This window comes from Amphiura filiformis, chromosome 5 (genome assembly GCF_039555335.1).
Source record: "Amphiura filiformis chromosome 5, Afil_fr2py, whole genome shotgun sequence".
NCBI classification, from domain to species: Eukaryota; Metazoa; Echinodermata; class Ophiuroidea; order Amphilepidida; family Amphiuridae; genus Amphiura; species Amphiura filiformis.
The window spans coordinates 68,449,773-68,474,402 of NC_092632.1; the positions used below are offsets into that span (position 1 = coordinate 68,449,773).

Consider the following 24,630-nt stretch of genomic DNA (forward strand, 5'->3'; position numbering starts at 1 on the left):
TTAAAACACCAATGAATACTATTGGGTTAAACCACACCAAATGTACCACAGTGAAGCCTTTCTCTCAATCATAAAAGTGCCTTTAAAGCTATTTTGGAATTCACTGTTTCCCAGGAAAAAGCTCAGACAGTAAGTTGGTGTAAAAATTTCATCTTGACACCAATGAACATATTATTGTGAAATGTCATTGTACAAGGAATACATTAAAAAAATTTCCACATAGCCCCCGAATGAAAAGTATTTAATTCTCTTTGTAATCACTCAAAAAGCATTTTGTGTTAATTTTACATCCGAACTAAGTACTATTAAATTTTTATGAGCCTTTTTATTTTACATGTAAAGTCTATGGGGGTGACGATAAGAAATGGACGGCAATATTGAAAAACCCTCATTTTGGGCCATTTTAGACACGAAAATGCCCATAAAAAAGAATAGCACTTAGTTCAGATGTAAAATTCACACACAATGCTACCTGCGTGAGTACAAACATAATTAAATACATTTCATTCGGGGCCTATAGCAAAAACAAAAAATGTCCTATACCTTAATGGTTATGGAACAAAGGAGCACATGGAGTCTTACAATTAGGGTATGATTTCCCCCCAGGCCACTCAATATGTCCTACATTAGTAGGACTACAACTGGTCAGTTTTGAATCTCACTTCCACATCTGCTTTTTTCAAGTGATTCCTAATACAAAATATCATTGTCCCAAGTTTACTCAAAAAGGATAAAATCACCTTCCTAAGCTCACCCAAAACCACACAAGCTCAAAACCTGATGTTGCAAGACTTAAGGTTATGCTAGGTTAAAGCCACGATTTCTCTGTGATACGGAAAAACAGAGAAATTCACGGAATTCGGGGTTTGCTCACGGAAATTTGAAAATGCCACAAAATAGTAAAAAATGTGTAAAATGTCTAACTTTTGTGTTGATTTGCAACGAAAAACAAAGAAAAGTGATTATATACACATGTAGCAGTAATCAACCATTAAACAATCCATTCTAGCATTAATTCTAGGCCTATGATGGCAATGTTGAGGGGATACTACAGTAAACGGAACACAAAATACACTTTTCAGTGCTTTATATTGGAAAACGGAAAATCACGGAATCGTCCAATTTGTAACACAGATTTTAAATTGACACCTAGAAATTGTGGCTTTATGCTAGGTCAATGTTACAATACACAATACTTACAATAACTCTACCTCTCTCTCACTTTCATCATGCTTCATGGTAACCATAACCTCAAATGGACTCTGAAATAAGAGGTGAACAAACTTTTTAGGTCTCACATAACACTGTGTTTGAACTTTAAAATATGACAGTCCATACAAATACAGACAACATCAACATATGAAGAGCTTATTTCCAAACCGTGTTAAGTCCGCAACCCCATGGGTCTCATTTACTTAGCAACAATGAGTTATACCATCAACAAGCCATTATTTACCATAACAATGCTGGATAACAATATGCAGACTATTGTTCTCATTTGGGAAACAAAGCCTCACACAGTATTGTTACTGTGTATCCATCCACTGTTTGCTTTGTAATGGTGCATCCAACTGAAATTATAATACCTCCCATTGCAATATTGCACATGTAAATCAGAAACATGGGTTTGTGGACTTAACACGGTTTGGAACATAACTTATAAGTTCCCCCCTAATACTTTTTAGAATAAGTCAAAAAATATTTTACGAAATGTAAAAATGTAAAAAGATATATATAGCCCTATTTGTTTTACACATGTGGACCTATTTATAGCATCACATGTCATTGCGTTCAGTCACAATGGTTAATCGTGTAAGAAAAGAGACCGTTTTAAAAGTACCTGAGTCCATAGAGTAAGGTTTTCTTTAACAAACACATGAATAGACCCTTGCCTAACTCATATGGACTCAGATGCAACTTTTAACACTGTTTAAAATGGTCTCTTTTTTTACATAATGAACCATTGTGACTGAACGCAATGACGTGTGACGCTACAATTTGGTCCATATGTGTAAAACAAATACGCCTACCCATACCTTTTACGCCTACCCATATATTTTGACCAGTATAATAAGACATGCCATGACCTCCTGGATGAGCATGCTCCTGGAAGGACACGCTCGCGTCTAGTTAAAACCCGTCAACCCTGGTACAATGACAATGTTCATGACGCCCGTCATGAAAAACGTCGTGCTGAGCGTAGATGGCGTCATTCTCAATCAGAAACTGATCGCAAGGAGTTTCATGTTGCGACAAATGCTTCGAATGAAGCCATTGTCAAAGCTAAGCAATCTTACTATACTGAAAAACTCACAGGTGCTGACAAACACGGCATCGATTACCATCAGTATGCTGATGACTCGCAATTGTATGTTGCTTTTAACCCGCGTAATCCTGACGACATCATCAAGGCATTAAACAAGATATCATGCTGCATTGCTGACATAAAATCTTGCCTCACCGCCAATTATCTGAAACTCAACGACTCCAAGACTGAGTTTTTCATTGCAGCATCAAATCATAATCTCAAGCTCCTGGATATACAGAACATTCAACTCACCATCGGCGACTCCACTATCAATCTGTCTTCTGTCATTCGCAACCTGGGTTGTCACTTGTCATCTTTGCTGTTGGGCGTCGAGTCGAAGCTCTCCCATTAGTCTCATCTCTCCACTGGCTCAGCATTGATAAACGCATCAGTTTCAAAATTCTTCTGTATATTTTCAAGTCTCTCAACAACCTTGCTGCGAAGTACATCTCCACCAAACTGACTCCTTATATTCCGCAAAGGACTCTCAGATCGAGTAATGACACCATGCGTCTCCTGGCTGATAGATCCATCAGTGTCGCCGGTGATCGTCGTTTCCCTGTAGCTGGTGTTAAGCGCTGGAACTCATTACCAACAGAAATCAGACTTCGCCATCGGTGACTCTTTTCAAACAGAGACTCAAAACTTATTTATTCTGAACTGTTTTATTCTGAACTGGTTTTCTTATGTATTTGTTTTTTACTGTAAGCGCAATGATGCTTTCTTGTCGAATTGCGCCCTAAGAACTTTGTAGTAGTAGTAGTACCTTTTTACACATTTGCATTTTCGATTTAGGGGGAACTTAGAAGTTGTGGACCCTATATATCGATACATCTACTGTATTCATTCCATTGACCACCCAGGGCACTTAACAAAATCATTTTGGGTGGGCGCTTATTTTTGACATTGTTTACATAATTTTGCATATATTTGTACGTAAAAAATATCCCAACTTTCAAATCTTGGGTTACATTGATTTAAATGTACGATGTGACATCAATATTTAGACAATTGCTTCAAATGAGGTGTCAAAATGTGCAGAAAATAAATTTTGCTTCCAACACATTTTACAGATTTGTAATACAATCTCCTGTTTTTGAATAATGGCCATTATTATTATTTAAGGGGGGTTAGTTACTATTTTTGAGATGTTTACTGTAGTTAGACCTGAAACTAAGAACAACAATTAGAGTACCATATTCGTTCCATTTACCGCTCATGCCCCTATAAGCACCCACCCAGTGACTTTACAACAAGCAGAGTGTGATATTATTAAGCACCCATTCAATACTGTCAAAAAACTGGCTGCTTACTCTTTTCGAAAATTGGGAAATTGAGCCTTAAAATACCCAAAATGCAACTACATTTAAATTGTGATGCTATTTCATGGGTCCGCTATTGGAATGTTTTCCCTCCCACCACTCCTACAGACATTGATAACCACTTACAGTTGGCAAGGGGCTATCCTTATTCTAGCTGGACTAGAGGCCAATATAGGTGTATGTGCAGCGCTGTACAGACCAACAAATTTGGAAATTGTGAGGAAGACCAGTATCACAAATAAACCAATTAGCACTCAACCTAGAGCCGGATGTATCAATAAGATCATTGCAACCATTTTAGAAATTTGGGACTTTCATCTTCTGAAGAGTTTCTTCTTCATCCTTATCTTAATTTCATATTGTTTATATGGCGTGTACATAATCACTTTTCACTATTTGTCAGCAAGAGCTGTGGAAGCAGGTATATCAGATCTTAATGCAGCGTACCTAGTCTCAGCCATCGGAATCGGTTCTTTGGTATCCAGAGTTACCCACGGTTACATTATAGATCATCGCATCCTGTCTGCCTCTGGACTAACATCATTGTCCTATCTTGTATGCAGCGTAGCCTGTGCCGTTACCCCATTATCGGACTCGTATGCATTCTTAATGACTGTCGGTATCATCATCGGCGTATCTGCCGGAGTTTATCATTCTACTATTATAGCAAAGGATTCCGTAGGAGTTGATCCTGAATCTTTTCTTTGTGATTCTTACATATAGTATTTATGCCTTACTTCACCTCATGCCCTAGGATGTCTTCTTCATTTAATATAATTATAATGAATTTGGCAGCTGAGAGACTTGAGATGCTAGTCACTGCCAATCTACTTTAAGTTCCATGTGGCACAGTCCACCGAGTTTTTGACCCGAAATTGCCTGTTCAATCCTCATCGTTTGTAATTTTTATGTACTCTCAAATTATTATATGTCAGTTCCCCTCCCAAACTTCAATTTCTGTTTAATTATTATTCTCTTGGGCCAGCATAGTTTGTTCGCAATCCTTGCAAAATGTTATTCATGCCTAGCATGGTATAATGCCTGACAGAGTGAAGTATTTAGGGCAGGGATCTACCCCGGGGATCCTCCATGGCAGCATATGGGCCAAATCAATGGTGGTTGGCCTGTGAGGAGGTCTATGTGCAGTCAACATATCAAAACAGGGTGTATTTGGCCCTCAGGCACAGATCAGTGATATTTGTTGGGCCTGGCCTTCATGGCCTACAAGCAAATATAATTGAGAACCCATGTTTTTTTTAATGTGTTGTTTTGATTTAATAGTACATCAAATTGGTGAAGATATTTATCCAAAGAGTAGATACAGGTTGTCTTGAAAGGAAGACCAAATATTGTTTGCAATCCTGTCAAGCGGAATGACAACGGAAATCTGGCCCATGGTAAGGGGAGGGAATATTACTACTAAAGCTCAACCGATAAGGCATTTGTCTACCGATCCGATATTGATGTTGTAATATCGGCCGGTATCCGATCCAATATTGGTAAAAAAATAAGAAGTTTGATTTTTTTTAACTTCAAAATTTAAAAAAATTTCAATATTTTTTTTTACCGATACCCGATCCGATACTGATATCGCAAAATATCTGGCCAACATGATATCCGATCCAATAATCGGTTGAACCCTAATCGCTACCAGTTGTTTACCTCAATAATACATTCAATTCAAAGGTCTTTAAAAACACACATTCTGGAACATAGAAGACCAAGTTCTTCGAAATCAGAAGTTTCAAACCACATCCACATTGAGTAACCTGAACATTTTATGAACTTTGACCAGGGGTCCATTTCACTAAATAAACCTTTAACCCTTCGTAACTCAAATAACCATTAGTAAAATTATGAATACCCAATACTAGACGTAACTTTACAAAGGGTCCCTGTAGAAAATCCCTATTACTTACAAATGGTACCGTTCGTAAGTAAGTTTAGTGAAATGGAACTTAAGATATGAACAATTTCAAGACTTAAGCAGCTTCGTAAAGCTTAGTGAAAAAGAACCCTGGCTAAGAACTTGGATAGAGACCACCGATGGTTAGAACATGGCATCAATATAAGGGACTGCAGTCTACAAATCAAAGTTAACAAGCCATCTCTCAACAAAGATGGGGGCAGGTACAAACATCCAGGAGTCTACCAGACTGTTATCAAGTCTAAGGTTACGACGGTGACGATACGCATCAGAGTCTCACTCTCGCTGATGAACGATAGAGGGCCATCTGAAATATCCGAGGCAGGAACAGTTTCTTATTTTTGGATCAAAAGTTTTAAACTTTAATCATTCAATGTGTAGGGTTTAAGGGGGTACTACACCCATGGCAAATTCTGTGCCTATTTTTGCATTTTTCTCAAAAATTATAGCACATTGGTGACAAGTAAGATATGTATATTATAGGGCAAGGACTACAACTACTGCACTGAAAATTCAGCAACTCAAGGCAAGTAGTTATTGATTTATTCAAATATTGGTTTTCCTCATTTTGACTGTAACTCCACAACTGTTGTCTGTGCTGAAATAAAATTTCCAGTGCAGTAGTTGTAGTCCTTGCCCCTATAATATACATATCTTACTTGTCACCAATGCTAATAATTTTTAAGAAAATGCAAAAATAGGCACAAATTGGGCAGGGTGTAGTACCCCTTAAACAACTCTACCTGGATGGAATATACAGATCTGGGGATTTCGTGTTCCAACGCATCAAAAATCACCAATAGAAACATACGTAAAACCAAGCATATTTAGACTCTTGAATCTTTATATACTTCTTTACACATCCTTACAATCGCTCTTGAAACTCTTGAGAGATGAACACCGATATCTGGGGGTTGAAATCAGTAGTAATCTAAGGTGGTCAAATCATATCAACAATATTAATGTTAAAGCCAACAATGCTCTATGGTTTATTCGCAGAAATCTCTGGAGGTGCCCAAAGTACGTAAAACAGCAAATGTACTTTGCATTGGTAAGACCACACCTTAAGTTTGCTTGCGCTGTATGGGAACCCCATAATGTGTCCGACATCCAACGAATTGAGGCAATACAGCGCAGGGCAGCTCGGTTTGTATCCAACAATTACTGGAGAACAGAGGGCACGGTCACTTGTATCCTTCAAAATCTGGAGTGGCCTTCCCTTGAGCGAAGAAGACAACATAGATTAACAACAATGTATAAAATTAACAAGAGCACCAATGGCGCTGTGGCTCTACGCTTTTTTTGTGGGAAAGCAATTGTTCTTGGAGTCGAATGCGCAACAGGTTGGTAGCTGTATGGAAAGGTTGGGTAGGTCGGCCAATTTTTTTAAACCTTCAGTTTGAAAAAATTCCCCACAAATATTCAATACGGTCCTTGAAACTCGATGCGGGGTCAATCTTCCTCCGCCAGCATTAGTATTTTTTGCCGCATTACTATTAGTTGCAAAATCTGAAAATAATTCATTATTGTGCAAATTACTACTGAACCAGCAAGAATAATTTGTTCTGCAAAATTTTAAAATCCCCTTTTTTTAGTATTTTTAGTTTTCAACAACTATAGAAAGCCTTGGCAACTATTAGAATTCATCTAAATTGACCTCAGACGACCCCAAAATGACCTCCCAAAATTTGGCTCTAAATGGTGACCTCAGATGACCCCAAATGACCTTCCAAAATTTGACTTCAAATGTTGACTGTACCCACCAAGTTTCATGCCCATACGACAGTTTTAGTAATTTGACCTCAGGTGACCCCTGGCTGACTCAAATGAGCTTCCAAAATTTGACTCTAAATGTTGACTGTACGCACCAAGTTTCATGCACATACAACAGTTTTTAGTAATTTGACCTCAGATGACCCCTGGATGACCCCAAAATACCCTCCCAAAAATTTGGTTCTAAATGTGGACTGTAGTGTACCCACCAAGTTTCATGCCCATACGACAGTTTTTGCTAATTTGACTTCAGATGACCCCTGGATGACCTCTGGTGACCGTGACCCACTAACCAATACAAACTTGTTCTGTATGACCCCACAAAATTAGGCTCCAAATGTTGGCCGTACCCACCAATGCCCATACGACATTTTTAGCAATTTTACCTCAGATGACCCCTGGGTGACACCGGTTGATCCTGAAATGACCTTCCAAAAATTTGACTCCAAATGTTGACTGTACCCACCAAGTTTCATGCCCATGACAGTTTTTGCTAATTTTACCTCAGATGACCCTGGATGACCTCAGGTGTCCTTGACCCACTAACCAATACAAACTTGTTCTGCCTGGGGTCAAGATGCACCCATCAAGTTCGAGGAACATGCGACCCCACAAAATTTGGCTCCAAATGTTGACTGTATCCAGTTTCATGTTCATACAACAGTTTTTAGTAATATGACCTCAGATGACCCCTGGGTGACCCCAAAATGACCTTCCCAAAATTTTGATTCCAAATGTTGACTGTACCCACCAAGTTTCATGTCCATACGACAGTTTTAGTAATTTGACCTCAGATGACCCCTGATGACCCCAAATGACCTTCCCAAAATTTGACTCCAAATGTTGACTGTACCCACCAAGTTTCATGCCCATACGACAGTGTTTAGTAATTTGACCTCAGATGACCCCTAGGTGACCCCGGATGACCTCAAAATGACCTTCCTAAAATTTGACTCCAAAGGTTGACTGTACCCACCTAGTTTCATGCCCATACGACAATTTTTAGTATCTTCCCAAAATTTGACTTTAAATGTTGACTGTACCCACCAAGTTTCATGCCCATACAAGTTTTTAGTAATTTGACCTCAGATGACCCCTGGGTGACCCCGGATGACCTTCCCAAAATTTGACTCCAAATGTTGACTGTAACCAGTTTCATGCCCCTACAACAGTTTTTGCAAATTTGACCTCAGATGACCCCTGGATGACCTCAGGTGACCTTGACCCGCTAACCAATACAAACTTATGCTGGGGTCAAGATGCACCTAGTACCAGGGATCTATACGCCTGTCTATACGATGATTTTGTTTTTGGGTGGATCACCGCATTTTACACATAAAATACACGTAACCCACACACTACGCAATTGAATAACAGACCGGTACTGCACAGTGCCGCTGGTTACCAGTTGTTCTCATTTATGTAATCAGCAATTGGAGCCTACAAAATCTGGTGCATTTATAGTGTACGGTACTAACATGTGATATCGGGAATTGACACAAATTTTACGGTAACAAAATCAGTCATAGGCCTACCCAGAAAGGATAAAATTCGAATTGAGAAAATATTGTATGTGACATGGTGTACTAAAGATGCATCCACCCACCAAGTTTGAGGAACATGCTTCCCTACTATAACTATGCTACTATTGCTAGTCTGAGGTGCTCTGATCGAAAACACTCCGATCGCCATGCAATCTAAGTTTTGTAGGCCAGTGGGACAACGGAATCACTACGTGAAACGAGCTACTACTACAATAGTCTCTGAGAAAAGAGGCAGACACAGACAAACAAACAGATAGTGAATTAAATAGTGATGATCAGTTGAGTTGTAGCAACTACAAATTTCGAACGCTTTGTCAGGGGTCAAACCCCACCATTTATATTTCCCCACACTTTTTTTATCAAAATTGATCCCCCACCCTTATGCAGTGTTTGTGACCAAAGCTTACAGCATTACTTATCAAATTCGAAGACTGAACATCGTCAGGCGCTATCGCCGTTCATACAGTCACTTCGGGTCCATTTTAGCACTATCTGCGCCATCAATCCATTTCAGAATCCGAATTGATGCAGAATTTATCCCCATCTATCAAACACTCATGATTTTCTTATTCATCTGAAACATCTTTCAAAAGATACGACTTTTAGATTGTTTACAGCATTACTTTATCAAATTCGAAGACTGAACATCGGCGCGCCGCTTCATACAGTCACTTCCGGGTCCATTTTATCATTATCTGCGCCATCAATCCATTTCAGAATCCGAATTGATGCAGAATTTATCCTCATCTATCAAACACTCGTGATTTTCTTATTCATCTGAAACATTTGCGACATATTAAATGTTGGCAAAACTGCATCACTGCAACTGCATCGAAAAGATACGACTTTAGATTGTTTATCATAAACACATGGGCAAATTGTAAAGGGCTGAGATACCTGTGAGATCCTGAATTCATGAAAACGTCAGTCTATACTCTCTACACGGCCGCTGTGGTTCGGATCGCTCCACTTCTAGTGTGAGCGAAGCGGGCAAAGCGGCTGATGTAGAGACTGAAAATTATATTCATTCATAAAACTCACGGCGCGTCGATTCTTCTACGGGTGACGTCGTATGAATTGAAAACATCAGCAAATTAATTTTTGACATTTTCTTTCCAGATTTATGAAGAAAATATGAATGTTTTTCAACAGATCATCAAATTACTTTATTATATTTTTTTTTAATTGTTAGCATTACCCACACGCTTTATAATTATATATTGCGCTTTTTAGAAACCCACCCTTTATTCCGCAAAATTGTAATTTTTACAGATTTTCAGAATTCCCAACCCACGCTGTAGAAAGCGGTGCCAGACAAACAATGATAATGAATAGCCAGATGTGACCTTCGCTGTCGAGACGTTGTTTTCAGGGTTGTCAAACCCGCGATTTGGTAACCCAATTAGGTGACTTTTGAAGATTTTCCCCGGGACAATTTCCTGCCCCATAGAATGCAAAGGGTAAAGAAAAAAAAAATTGGGCGACTTTTTCGATTATTTGACCTGCGATTCGGGCTGAATTTTTTTGGCAACCCTGGTTATTTAGCGTTAATTTAACTAAATTACTACGCCGCTGGTCTCTAAATATTTTGAAGTGTTGTCCCATGGTAACAAAACTCCCGAGAACTCAATAAACAATCTGGACAAAGGAATCATCCAATCACGTTTCTGTCCATGTGAGATCACCGCAAAAATTCATGATAAAAGGTCACTTTCCCAAAGAAAAATAGTGCAATCCGTCAATTCCCGCCATGATCTCACAACTTAAATTACTCAGACCAAAATAATCTCTAGCGCATACAGGGAACCAAGCAAAACGATAGAAATGACTTGTTTCTCATGACGACTTTTGACTTTTCTCACTTCAAAATAAGTACTTTCCCCACCCCAAATTCACTTCTAAAGGAGTGCAATCGATTGCTAAATAACTAAGCAAACCTTGGAACGTAATTTCAAAGCCAAATATCATAAACAAAAGAAACCTTAGCATAAAAAGCAAGAACGCAAGTGGCCAAAATATGTAGCAAAAATACAGTCCTCACTGACTGCAATGACTCAGGCTCACCTAGCTACGCTAAGAGCCAAAAATGATGAAATTGCAATACCCATTCCTGAATATGTTTAAGCACAGACAGTTAAAACTCGTCAATACCATCCCCAATGGTTTAGAGTTATGACACCTCACATAAACCCCTACAAATATAGTTTCTTCCCCCGGACAATCATAGAATGGAACGCCGTACCTCCTTCTGTGTATATTGCCAAATCAGTTGACTGCTTCAAGAGTTGTATTAATAATATGTAATTTCATGTCTTTTTTCTTCAGTTTTGTATAGCCATGTTGTATTCAACTGGCGCCTTTGATCACCTCAACTAGATATTGCTTTCATGTAAAAGCTGTAAAAGCTGTCTCTGCTCAGGTATCGTACCATGTCAACAGCCATGACCTGTCCGAGCCACTCCAATCGGCCTACCGGACAGGTCATAGCACTGAGACAGCCCTCCTACATGTTCACGATCAAATAATGAGAGCTGTTGATGGCCGGAAAGCTGTCTTTGTTGTGTTACTTGACTTGACCGCCGCATTTGATACAGTTGATCATGGTATTCTATTGCGGCGGTTGAGTCAAGAATTTGGTCTCACTGACACTGCCTTGATTTTTTTCAAGACCTACCTGACCAACAGAACTAGTCAGGTTTTTGTTGAGGGCATGTTTTCCGAGACTGCTCTTCTCAAACATGGTGTACCCCAAGGGTCTGTTCTCGGGCCACAGGCTTTCTGTTATTACAATGGGTCAGATCATTCGTCACCATGATGTTCAATTCCATTTTTATGCGGATGATGTTCAGTTGTTTGGCGTCTTTGATCCTGCTATACCTGGTGATGCTGCTTGTGCCCTCTTTAAACTCATTAATTGCATCAATGAGTTGAGGGTGTGGCTTCAGTGTAACAAGCTCAAGCTCAATATGGCAAAAACTGAATATTTCATTGCCGCCTCTGCTACTCATTATGAATTGGTGAAGTTTTACACTCTTCACCTCGATGAGCATGTTATCAAACCCTCCGCCTCAATAAAAAATCTTGGCGTTGTATTTGATGGTGACTTGAAGATGTCCGACCATATCACTCAGCTTTGTCGGTCCCTTAATTGGCAACTCACGGAATCTTGGCAGGATAAGACGTTTCATTGACTTCAACACGTGTAATAACATTGTGCGTGCCCTTATATTGTCTAGGATAGATTACTGTTCCTCCCTCCTTAATGGCATCCCTCTGAAAAACATTCAACGCCTGCAGGGTATCCAGAACAAATCTGCCCGCCTCATCTTCCAGAACCCCAGATTCACTTCCACATCCCCATTACTTGCCCAGCTTCACTGGCTTCCTGTGGCTGAACGAATTAAATTTCGTGACGCTTGTCCACACTTACAAATGTGTCAATCTGGATTCTCCTGAATACCTCTCTTCATTGCTCCATATCCGCCAGTCCTCATACTATCTCCGATCGGCTGGTAACTCGCTTGTTATCCCCAGAACCTTCAAACTGGCTGGGGATACTGCCTTTTCTGTGGCTGGCCCCAGTCTTTGGAATAAGCTGCCTATAGTCATCAGAATGGCCCATAGCATTGGGACTTTTAAAAGTCTCCTTAAAACTCATCTCTTCCCCAAATATGATGTTTCCTTCCTTCTGTCTTCTTCTCGCGCCTCGCATCCCTTGGAAATTTGTGCGCGTTATAAGTTCAGTATTTATTATTATTTATGTAACTTTGTTGAGTATTTATGTAGATGTAGATGCTTATTGGCGTGATAACGTGAAATTACGATTTTTACGTCTGTTATTCATGATGGTAAAACAACTTTGTCACCACGAACCTGCGTCCGTCTTGTGCAGACGACTCAACCTAACAACCGCCGTGCGAGGGCAGCAGACACAAACACTGGTACGCGCACAAACCAGATGGAGTCAGGCACGAGAAAATTAAAACACAAAATTGGCGCTTACGCAATGAATTGCATTTGTTCTCACCTTTGGATGAAAGTGTACATCTAATGCCTCTCCCAGCAGTGGTCCAGCCATCCACTTGTATACTTCTTTAATGGAGGGAATATTACGGAATGGTTGTCTGAAATGTAAAATACACACCTTTATAGTAGGAATTCCAATTGAATGAACGCAGCTTTCAATAGCGTGACGATTTTTTGCGTACACGCGAAGTGAATCCAAACATGCCAACACACTTGTGATTGGTTAGCACTGTATCCAAGGTCGTGCGTTCGCGTTGTAGTTTGAAATATGCGACATACGATCGCGGTTGGATCGAGTACAGCTGTTGAAAGCCGCGTTCATTCAATTGGAATTCCTACTATAGAAAGAATTACCTAATGTCAGGTCCACGGTGTAGTGATAAATTGTCAAATTTATTCACAAAAATCCATGGTTTCAATGTGAAATTTCAGTACGCCGTATGCACAAAACAAGTTAGAATGGAGGTTAGACTCAGAGAGGGATCCGTTTAATTTTTTCTTTTCTCCTTTACTCCGAGCAAATTCCAAAAATCAAAATGCATCCATTAAGTTACATGTATTTGCCCTTAACAGGATATACAATAATAGAGTAAGGTATGTAAATACTAAAAATTTCATTCTCTAGTTAGACCAGGTCTAAAGCTAGACCCGGTCCAACTTTTTTTTATACATATGGACCAGTCCTTGGTTGTCAGTGCACATTTGTATGTGCACATGAGTGTGATGCATACATGTATGTGCATATATAAAATTTGTAGTGTCCATATTATGTTTATTAAAGGAAGAGAGATTGGAGATTACAACATTTTCAAACTTACTTCAATGTTTCTGACATATGTATCCATAAACTATTCTGTAATGAAAAAATAAAGAACAAAAAAAAGAAGAAAATAAATATATTCACAAATAGTATTGAATCTTGCACGGCCATTCTTTGGGTAGTGATATGTGATTGGGATTTTTAGTAAATGTGTGATGCAAACATGTAAAACTGTCATGACAGTTGCACTGAAAAACACAGAATATAACCTAGGGCTGCTAAGAATACGCAATTGCGTTATTTGCGCCGCAATTTGCGTATTTTGGCTCCAATTACATTTTTTTTTGACATTTTGAAAAAATCTATAAAAAAAAATAAAAAATGTAAATTTTTTTTTTGGCAATTTTAATTTTTTTCATGGGATTTGGAGAGTCCCTGGACCTAACATCAAGTGCTACCATCATTAAAAAAAAATTTCAAAAAAAAAAAATGGGAAAAAAGCTACCAAAAAATTACAAGTTTGTATCCAAATGGGACCAATTTGTAACTTGCTTTTAGGCGGAAATCACGGATTTTTGCGTTTTTGGAAAATCGGGTGTGTGTTTTGGCCTCCAAAATCGCGTATTCTTAGCAGGCCTAATATAACCCATGAATCTACATGTACGTTATTTCAATCAGCACAACATTCACTTTCATTCACTGAAACAATGATTGGGCTATTCCATTTAAAATCCACACTACCCCTGTGGAAGATTTTGGAAATACCTTCCACAGGGGGAGTATAAATTTCAGACGGAATGAGCACATTTGGCACCTCCATATGATTTCCATACACCCTCTGAGAAAGATTCAACATGAATCTTCCCCTGAGGGCAAGTGAAGTTTAAATGGAGCTGCTAATGTGTCAATTCCATTTGAAATTCATCCTCCCCCTGTGGAAGATATTTCCAAAATCTTCCACAGGGGTAGTGTGGTTTTTAAATGGAATAGCCCATTTCGAACATGGTAAGCAACTTACCTCTCTAATGAAGAGCTGTAGTGGAAGGGTTACTGCCATCATGAAACTGCAAAACTGATAATGTTGATCTATAATCTGGTCAGCAATCTAATGGATGTAAAACATTTCATTCATTATTAAAGTGAGATAATCTGTAACACATTCTTCAGAATAACATTAAGTTACTGGTTCGTACTGTAAACAAATTGTTCCCCCAATGGTTAGTTATATACCTGATATAATCATCTGAGTAACCAATGGGACAGAGCATGAATCCTGGCAAAGCTAAGTTCATGGCATATAATCACAGCAAAAGTCTCGTCATATTTAAAGAGGAAGCCCCATCAGAGCAGTTCTTCTGGGGTTAACCAAACCTGCCTGGTTATCAAATTAATTGGTGACAATTGACAAGTGACTTAGCTAATGCGTATGTTTATACCATGCCAGGGTCATTTATTTGGCAACATTATCTTAACTTGATGTTTATACCATGCCAGGGTACCTGTCTGGTTATCAAATTAATCAGTGACAATTGACAAGTGACTTAGCTAATGCGTATGTTTATACCATGCCATGGTCATTTGTTTGGCAACATTATCTTAACTTGATGTTTATACCATGCCAGGGTCATTTGTTTGGCAACATTATCTTAACTTGATGTTTATACCACGTCAGGGTCATTTGTTTGGCAACATTATCTTAACTTGATGTTTATACCACGCCAGGGTCATTTGTTTGGCAACATTATCTTAACATGATCGGGGACATTTCACTCCCCGAAGGTTTGCTTCACCCCAGAAGAACTCCTCTGACGGAGCTTACACTTGGTTCAAGAAGATACACTTACCCTATGAGTACACTCCTTATCACACAACCCTTGCAATATCCCCAGACATAACCCACAAAGTTCAAGGAGATACACTTACCCTATGAGTACACTCCTTATCGCATAACCCTTGCAATATCCCCAGACATAACCCACAAAGTGGTTTGTCATCTTCTTGATCTTCCTGGGGCTCAGTCGCACTTGTTGGTTGCTCTTTCTCTAATATTACATGTCCTTTCACTGCTTCAACATCGACTGATGATTCTTGTTTACTGTCCTCTTTTGATGTTGTTTCATTCTGCTTCGTATCACTCAATTTATCCTGTTTATTGTCCTCGGGGTTGTCTTCCATTATTGCATCTGACTTGTCTTCACCATCTGTTGATGTTTTACTTTCTATCGTAGCCATGGAGAGAATCCCAGCTATAGTCTGCAAATAAAACAGTACTTATTTGAATTACCTTGCACTTTCTTAACCCTCCTGCCTATTGATCAAAAAGAAGTTTTCATTATCTATTGGACCAATCAACAACATTGTTAGAATAATTACACCACCCAAAAAAATGTGGGTGAATTATTTGCAAAGCTCCATCCTGATTGGTGATTAAAATGAAGATATCATGTAATTGCCCAATCAGAGGCAATGTTAGATCGGCAGGTAGTGTTCAGGGGGGTTAACATTTTGCTACAATTTCTACAACTATCCAGTCCCAATCAGATACGATCTGCTTTCATGCCTCTAGTATGTCATGGGCTGTTGCTGATGGCACCTATGTTTCTTAATCATTGAGGTATAGGATATTTAGTTTTTGTGGATAAGGTTGCATTTTATAAGTGAACAACTGTGTGACATACTTGGTAAATACTAGCCTGTGCAAATTACACATTATGTTTATCAAACATTTAGGTAGGTACATGCCGAGCAGTAGTTTACTTAAATGCACCTTTTAATGTTCTGTGTGCTAGCCATATAGGCTTCAACGTATAAAAAACCCAAGATTTGAGATATTTTCTCAAAATATCAAGAGATATCTTAAGAACCACTGACCAATACTAGGCTTGTTTGTACTCATTTTAATTTATTTTTCATGCAGATTCCAAATATGGACAAAATATGTTTGAATTTTAAAAATTTGTTTGAAATTTGTCGTCTGCAGTTGACACACACGTGGAGAGTTATATGTGACCCGTTCTGACAAAACCAAGAACAAGTCGCATTTTTAACATTTCATGATTTGAATAAAAATGAAAGCACATGACTTTAAGCTTCAAAATGATACCAAAATTATATACATAGCATCAATACTTTTCAAGATATGGTTAATTTTGTAAATGATACCTTGATATTTTTGCTGAACTGCTATTCCATGTATTCTGAGATATGGGCTAATTAGTTTCCTGCTTTACACAGGATTGAATAGGGATTATCATATACCGTAGAATTCCGTCTAGAAGCATATATGCCTCTAAACGAGGGGTTTTTTTAACTAAAGATATGAAAGGCCAATACCCTTCTCAAAAACATTGCAATAGATTGGTCTTACAAATATACATGTTTGTACAGCCGCCTTTATCAGTAATACAGTTGTTCAAACTCCAAATAACGTTTTTGTTGAGAGTGTCTGCCTCTTGTCTCTTGTGTCAAAAAAAACTTGTTTAGAGGCATATATATGCTTGTAGATGGAATTTTACGGTATGAGAAAGGTTTTTAACACAAGTCAACACATACATAAATGACAGCCAGTGAAAAAATTTCACTGACTATCCAGGATTTGAACCTGGGACCTTCGGATCACCGGACCGATGCTCTACCAACTGAGCTAATAAGTCAGGGATTATCATAGTTCAACTGTCAATTATTGATTAAATAAACCTCATTTCAATAAGTACTTACAAGGATTTGAAAGTCAACTCAGTCCCATGAAATTAAGAATTCCAAAATTCTTTAAACGCCTATAACTCAAAAACATGTCTGGCGACTTGTTCCGGTTTTTGTTGGAGCTGGTCAAATATGTGCTTTAAATTATAAAATGTCTGCTTGAAACAAAGGTGATTTGGAGGAAAGGGAAATGGCTCTGCCTGTGTGATAAGCATAATCAAACACTCTTCATGATCTAATGAATATGAAAATAAATTTTTATAGGTTTTGAATCTTATGGATACATATAGTAAAGCACCCACCTCCTCTGCTTTTCTATATGCCCACTGTGTCTTCACTCCAAGCACCCTTAGTATGCACCTCGGACATATATCATGTAGCTGCAACTCCTTGATTACCGCTTTAGCATCTTCAGAATTCACTGACATTTCGTGCTGCAAAAGAAATGGAAATGAGTCAATCTTGCAGCATACTGATCAGTCACCTGCATTCACGTTTGAAATTTGTAATTACTACAACTGGTACTTGGGCAGTTGTAGTAACTACAAATTTCGAACGTTTGAGGACTTGTTCAGTGTTAATTGTTTTTCTTATAAATGTCGCAAAATATTAATGTTGGCACTAATTAACAATCTGTTTGACCTCTCCATATATTCGTATGTTTTCATATCACATTTTGTGCCTTTTGTGGTGAAAAATGATTACAATGTGAATGTCAATGTGTAAATTGCAATCAGTTTTGGAGCAACGATTTCTTCGTACCGACGGCTAAGTACATGTATGTATGTGAATGTAAATTAAACACACATAAATAGCATTTGTTGAAAACTCCCGATCGGAGTTGGGAGTTTCAATATTGGAACTGGTACTGGTATAGCCAAGGGCGGAGCTACGTCATGCCGGTGAATAAAATCAAATCACAGTGAAAACAATATGCACAAATCAATTATAAAGGCCACTGCACATTGCGCTTACTGCGCATCGCATGCGTGATGCCTACATTGAGTGCGTGCATGAAATGTTTTTATTTTGACTCGATCACTTGTTGCTAGCTCAATTTGTTGCTAAGCTTCGGATATCCAGGAAAAAAGCTTATTCCCAAAATTTCAGTTGTTTCCGATTTGGCGTTTGCGAATTATGCATGATTGTGTGCATTACATATGTACACTGCTCCATAGACAATGTGTTGTAAATTTTCTAGTTTTTGCCAAGATTGTTTCATCTGAAAATCCTCCCCCATTGTTCCATTTATCTGTGCAGTGTTCAACTTCCCATCGCCACTTCAAAATACTGTATTACCTCATTGAACTCGTCTACCAAGATTACCCTACTGCTGTTCATTGCCGGTGATATAAACCCAAATTCTGGCTCTAACTTACCAGATTAAATTTCCCTGCAAGATTTGTAAAAATGCTGCAAGATCGGGCCAAGAGTGTTTAGAGTGCGAAAATTGTAACACCTGGTTCCATGCCCAATGTCTTACAATGAGTAATGATGTTTACAATGTTCTTGCTAAGCATTCATCCCACTCATGGATTTGTTGTGATTGCGCAATGCCAAACTTTGATTCTTCATTCTTTTGTGGATCCAGCATCGAGTGCACTGTAGAAACAGATTCGAAACTTTAACTGATGAATCAAGCGTGTCCAATGTTAATGACTCTTCTTCACTAAACTCAGATTTAGTGCATAGCCTGCCGCAGAACATTAATATTGGTGCTCTAAGTAGAGCATCAAGCCCTTGTAAAGAGACTGTTTCTGAACCCAAAGACAAGAAAAGGGGGGCTGGAAAGACCCCCCTTTTTGGATTTCGTAGCTCCGCAAGATCCCCTATATTTGACCAAAATAGAGCTCCGAAAGACCCTTGATTTGGATAATTTCAGCACTTAAAAGGTTTTTCAGGCGATTTTCAACCAGAAAGCCAAGAAAGACCCTCGATTTGGACTGTTCGCAGCTCTAAAAGTCCCCATTTTGACTTGTTCGCAGCTCTACAAGACCTAGTTCCAATAATTGGAACTCACAGCTCAAAAATCATCTTTTTAAATATATCTTTGGACAAAAGCTGATGTGTAGAACAAGTTTAGCAATCACAGATGACATACGGTACATCAGTGACACAGGTTTCTAAAGTGAGTATTTTACTAGATATACTAATATGCAAACTTGTCAAAATAAAACCCTGGAGGCACCCTACGGGGGTATGTCTGGTTCCATACAGCAATACGCTTGCATATTGCTGTCTGGTAAGCAGGTACGAATAATCCTGTGTGAATTGAGACGTCAGAGCAGGTCATTAGCCTATGTCCCGTATCCTACTATCACTCAAACAAGGAAATCTCTTCACGAATTCACTCACCTTGCGATCCTACATCATCAGTTGAAACGAACATCTAAGTTTCCAAAAACAACTTTGTCATTCCTCAAAACTACAAGTAACTTCATTAATAAAAAATTGAAATTCTACTATTACCCGTTATTGAAAATTTTGTTCGATTTATGTTAACCAAAAGAAGGCACAAGTCGAGTTCAGTTGACCAAAATGGTAGCTGCTGCCTCCTGGTCACTTCAGATATGACGTCAGTATCAAGCTGCTTATTAAATATTCATGAAACCGACCACATGGTCACAATCGGTGGATCGGATTGGTTGGAATCAACCCCACGTGTTTGACCTTACAGGGGTCACAGATATGCATATTCATGTGTGAATGGCTGCTGAGTAAACAGCGATGCGGATATAGTATTCATCACCGGGACTGAGAAATGCGACATTTTTGATGTTTGTACTGGGGAATTTCAGACACGGAGACTCTGCGGAGATTTCTACAAATTCGTCCAAAGGTAACCAACGGGTTGGGGATCGCATTTTTAACTATCAATAAATGTTTCGGCATTGAGGTCGGCTAAAAAGTAGTCCATTTCGGGGACTGTAATTGGTGTAGATGTCACATTTTGAACAGTGTCATGTACTGAAATGTAAGTTTTACAAGATAGAAATGGTAATTCATGAATTTAAAACAGGAATATATAAATAGAAACACAGCTGGTTAAGCATGTAAGATAGGATTCAATGGTAAGTGGAATTCTGTCGGTCCGTGCCACGTCACTTCCGGTTGATGATGCGACTCACGGTCGAAAGTGAAAACAAGTCCCTGATTCGATTTTTGTTGATGATTTCTGTCATTGGTGTTATGTAAATTTCGATCGCAAATAGTCAGTGGAATCCAACAACCGTTTCTAAGTCTTCAGAGTGGAAGAAACTTACTTGATTTACTGTTTATATACTGACAAACTTAAAATTAAATTCCATGGTCGAGTGTCGTTTTTTCCGAAATTGAATGTCACTCCAACAACATCGCTATGACTGTAGGCTGTAGCCTCCTTCACAGCCGGTTTCTGTTGTTCATAACAAACCGTGAGCCACATGCAGTTTGGGCCCGAGACTAGAGATAGCCCGGATGTTGGACCGACAGAATCAGGGTTGCCAAACCCGTGATTTGGTAGCCCAATTGGGCGACTTTTGAAGATTTTTCCCACGACTTTTGACAATTTCCTGTCCCATAGAAACCAATGGTTAAGAAAAAAATTGGGCGACTTTTCAACATTGGCTCCCGCGACTTCCGATAGTTTCATGTCCCATAGAAACCAATGGTAGGGATGTTCATAAAATTTTGAAGTTCAATATTTTTAGCTGAAAGTTCTTTCATTTGAAAGAGAATCAAATTACCTAAACAATAAGGGGTCAATCATGTTTCTAGTGCATATACTTTTGAAGTTACAGACAAAAATAGTGTCATCAAATTGCCCAAAATTTTGTGTGTGAAATTGTGACAGCAGGCACATGTACAATGCTCACTACTGTATGTGACCCCAGATGACCTCCTATTCTTTACTGTATGAAAGCTGTTTTGGATGGTCTTGATTTACACACAAATTGCTTTTGAGCTAAATCGATCGTCGACTTGGTGGAACATGGATTGCACTATGTGATAGTTTATGAATCCAGTATGTATCATGCCAGTACCAACTTAAGTCAACATCACTTAGGTTTTGGTTGTCAATATTAATTTTTAGTGATTTTCTCCATTGAGCCCCACAGTAAAGCCATTTTTGGACCGTACATGCACATTCCAATTCCCTATGGACGAATAGTGCCACCTATAGTGTGTGATGTGAGCTAGCCTCACATATTTATCGAGACTTCGACGAGGGTGGACGTGTTTTTTATCGCTCCCGAGTTAAATTTTTGTTTGGACATTTTAAATTCCCGTAGCAGCGTATTTTAATTAATTATTGCAAGATCAACGGAGAATTATTTTGTGTTCCATCGCATTGTTTTTCTTGATTTTTAGTGACTTTTAAAGACTTTTAAATTTTCGCGCCACCAGACGATTTTCGCGGGCTTTGTATAAGCTGCATAGACCACCGTAGAATTCTGCATTTTCATAGCCGCCATATTGGATTTTTACTTGCTTCTTCATTGATTCTACGTTTTTAACCCGGTCATTCAAGCCTTTTAGACTTTTTGATGTCGTATTCTTGAAATTCTAAAATTATTTTGTTGTGTACTTTTTAATGCGCCGGCTTCTGAGTGTAATTGGTGGTTTGTGAGTTTTGTCTTTGTGAACGAGGCTAAGTTTGACCATCTGTGGAGCCATGCCATATTTCCGTAAACAACAACGAAATTCATTGTTATCTGTGCTGTGGTTACTGTTTTCCATTGCGTTGTTTCAAATTGGACTGCGTATAAACCACAAGTGTGAGTTGGAATCCCAGCGCCTCCAGACCCTGAAGATATACGGTAGGATTGTGCCATTTTTTGACATGTATTTCAACCCGATTTTAGACATGCCGAAGCTGTATGCTATGACTTTTTCCGACAATTTAAACTATTCAATGCCTGAGTATGAGTATGAGTTTGATCTACCCACTGCATGTGATTTCGTACTCCTGTGCCCCAAAACCCTACCGAGGAAGAGGTTTGAAACATAGCTCTACACCTTTTCTGGGCTATCCAAGAGGCCGGTTACCATTGCTTATCATTGTGAACTTACTAGCGGGTGATATAAGCCTAAACCCGGGGCCAGTGCACCGAGGACGTAAGCCAAAGTATGCGTGCGGTATCTGCAAGTATGCTGTTAAATCTGAAGGAATTCAGTGTACAATGTGTAACAAGTGGTTTCACTTTAACTGTTCTGAGATCTCCGATACTTCTCTGGATTATCAAAACCAATTCCCAGATGCCATCTGGTTATGCCCCATATGTGACATTACCAACTTTGCAAGTTCCTTTTTTGACTCGTCGTTTAACCTTGCATCAATTCTGGAATCTAGTAACCCTTTTGAGTGCCTTTCATCATTGAGTGAAGATTCAGATGAATTTGAACCTGAACATTTGCCGTCTAACAGATCTACATTGTACTAGTCCTGTGACTAAAAGAAATAGAGTCCCTCCTCTCTCACTGAGAAAAACAGGTGTTGAGTGGAAAGTAAACTCTGAGCCAAATAAGACTGTTAAGCCCTTGAAACTCACTAAAATCGAGAACAATTGGACAATAGTGGGTAAAAATGGTAAAAGTAACATGGACAATGGAACATCGCCCATCAAGATTCGTCGGTACATTCTACGCAAAGCACTTCCAATTTGGAATCTCCTTCTGGAAATCTAACTGGTGGTGGCTGTAGAAATACTGCTGGTGGTGCCAAACTGCTAACTTCCCACCCATCTTTAATATCCAATGTGAGCCCTCATGCTGGGATAAGCGATCATTGTATTATTCATGCGAACTTGGCGACGAAAACCAAACTTCCAACAAAACCTCCTCGCAACGTTCTTCTCTGGAGAAAAGGGGATACGGCAGCTTTTAAGGGATCTAAAATGAGCGTTTATTATGCGTTTCAACAGTATTTTTGTGGGACATGAGAGCACCTCAGACGTATCGAATTGCATTCTGAATACGAAGCATGTCTTTCTGATATTAAAAAATTTTCATTTTTTAAAAATCACAATATAATACAAATTTTATGACAAATTATAAAAATTTGATATTTTTCAAATTTTGATATATAACAGTCCTCGGTAAATTATATAAATCTAATGATATATTCTTAAAGTGTATGTAGCAGGGAGGAAAAGCCGACGGTCAATTGAAAATTTTGACCTTTCATATTGAAGATATGGATTTTTCCCCAAAACAAAAACAACAAAAAATAGGCCTTTTTCCAAAAAGACCTATTTTTTTTTGGTGTTTTGGAAAAAAAATCCATATCTTCAATACTGAAAGGTCAAAATTTTCAATTGATCGTCGGCTTTTCATCCCACCTACATACACTTTAAGTATAAATCATCAGATTTATAAAGTTTACTTTATATATCAAAAATATCAATTTTTAATGATTTGCCATAAAATGTGTATTAAATTGCGAATTTCAAAAAATCAAAATTATTTGATATCAGAATGGCATTCTTCGTATTCAGAATGCAATTCGATATGTCTGATGTGCTCTAATGTCCCAAAATAAATACTGTCCAAACGTTCATACCCCAGCCCTTAAAGAACTTGTTGCAAAATTAGCTTCTGATTTCTTCAAATTAGATCCGATGATGAGATCCGTTGAGAGCAACTGGACTTGGTTCAAAGACTCATTAAATGAACTTGTTGATAAAAACGTCCCTCACAAATTAATGAAATGTAAGGCTAAAGCACCGTGGTTTACTTCTAAACTCAAGCGCCTTTGATGTAAAAAGGAGAAATCTTACATCCGTGCAAAGAAGAAGCGGGCAGAATAACGATTGGGAGAAATTTACCAAAGTCCGCAAACAGGTGGACAATTCAATACGTAACGCCCATAGACATTATGTAAATAGCATTCTTGAAGAAGACAAACCAAAAAACTTCTGGAGATATATCAAATACAGAAGGAAAGATAACACAGGGATCCAGACGTTAAAGGTTGACAATCATCTCCTCACTCAAGATCGTGAAAAAGCTGAAGCGCTTGCAAACCAGTTTCAAGGTGTATTCACGTGAGAGGATCCTGTGCAGTCAAACTTGCCTGATCTCCCTCCCAGCCATTATCCTGAGATGCCACCTATCACGATAGGCCTGGAAGGTGTACAGAAACTGCTTGAAAACATAAAAGTCTGTAAAGCCACTGGACCCGGCGAGATCCAAAAGCAAGCTTTAAAGATCGCAGCTGAAGAAATTGCTCCAGTTCTGCAATTCATTTTCCAACAATCCTTGGACTCCGGGGAACTACCTTCCGATTG

At 38.7% G+C, this 24,630-nt stretch overlaps 1 protein-coding gene and 1 non-coding gene across 2 annotated transcripts in view; both read right to left on the minus strand.

Annotated features, from left to right (window-relative positions):
* The window catches only part of LOC140153610 (tRNA pseudouridine synthase Pus10-like), a 44,559-nt gene that overhangs the window by 15,386 nt on the left and 4,543 nt on the right, over positions 1 to 24,630 (minus strand). Inside the window, exons 2-7 of the mRNA XM_072176397.1 lie at positions 17,665 to 17,796; positions 15,584 to 15,913; positions 14,679 to 14,765; positions 13,719 to 13,753; positions 12,902 to 12,998; positions 1,201 to 1,262 (exon numbers count right to left, since the gene is read on the minus strand). Of these exons, the coding sequence (XP_072032498.1) occupies positions 1,201 to 1,262; positions 12,902 to 12,998; positions 13,719 to 13,753; positions 14,679 to 14,765; positions 15,584 to 15,913; positions 17,665 to 17,796 (743 nt within the window). The remainder of the gene's footprint in view (positions 1 to 1,200; positions 1,263 to 12,901; positions 12,999 to 13,718; positions 13,754 to 14,678; positions 14,766 to 15,583; positions 15,914 to 17,664; positions 17,797 to 24,630) is intronic.
* Trnat-ggu (transfer RNA threonine (anticodon GGU)) lies at positions 17,241 to 17,314 on the minus strand. The gene has a single exon. It is a non-coding gene; the product is annotated as a tRNA-Thr (tRNA).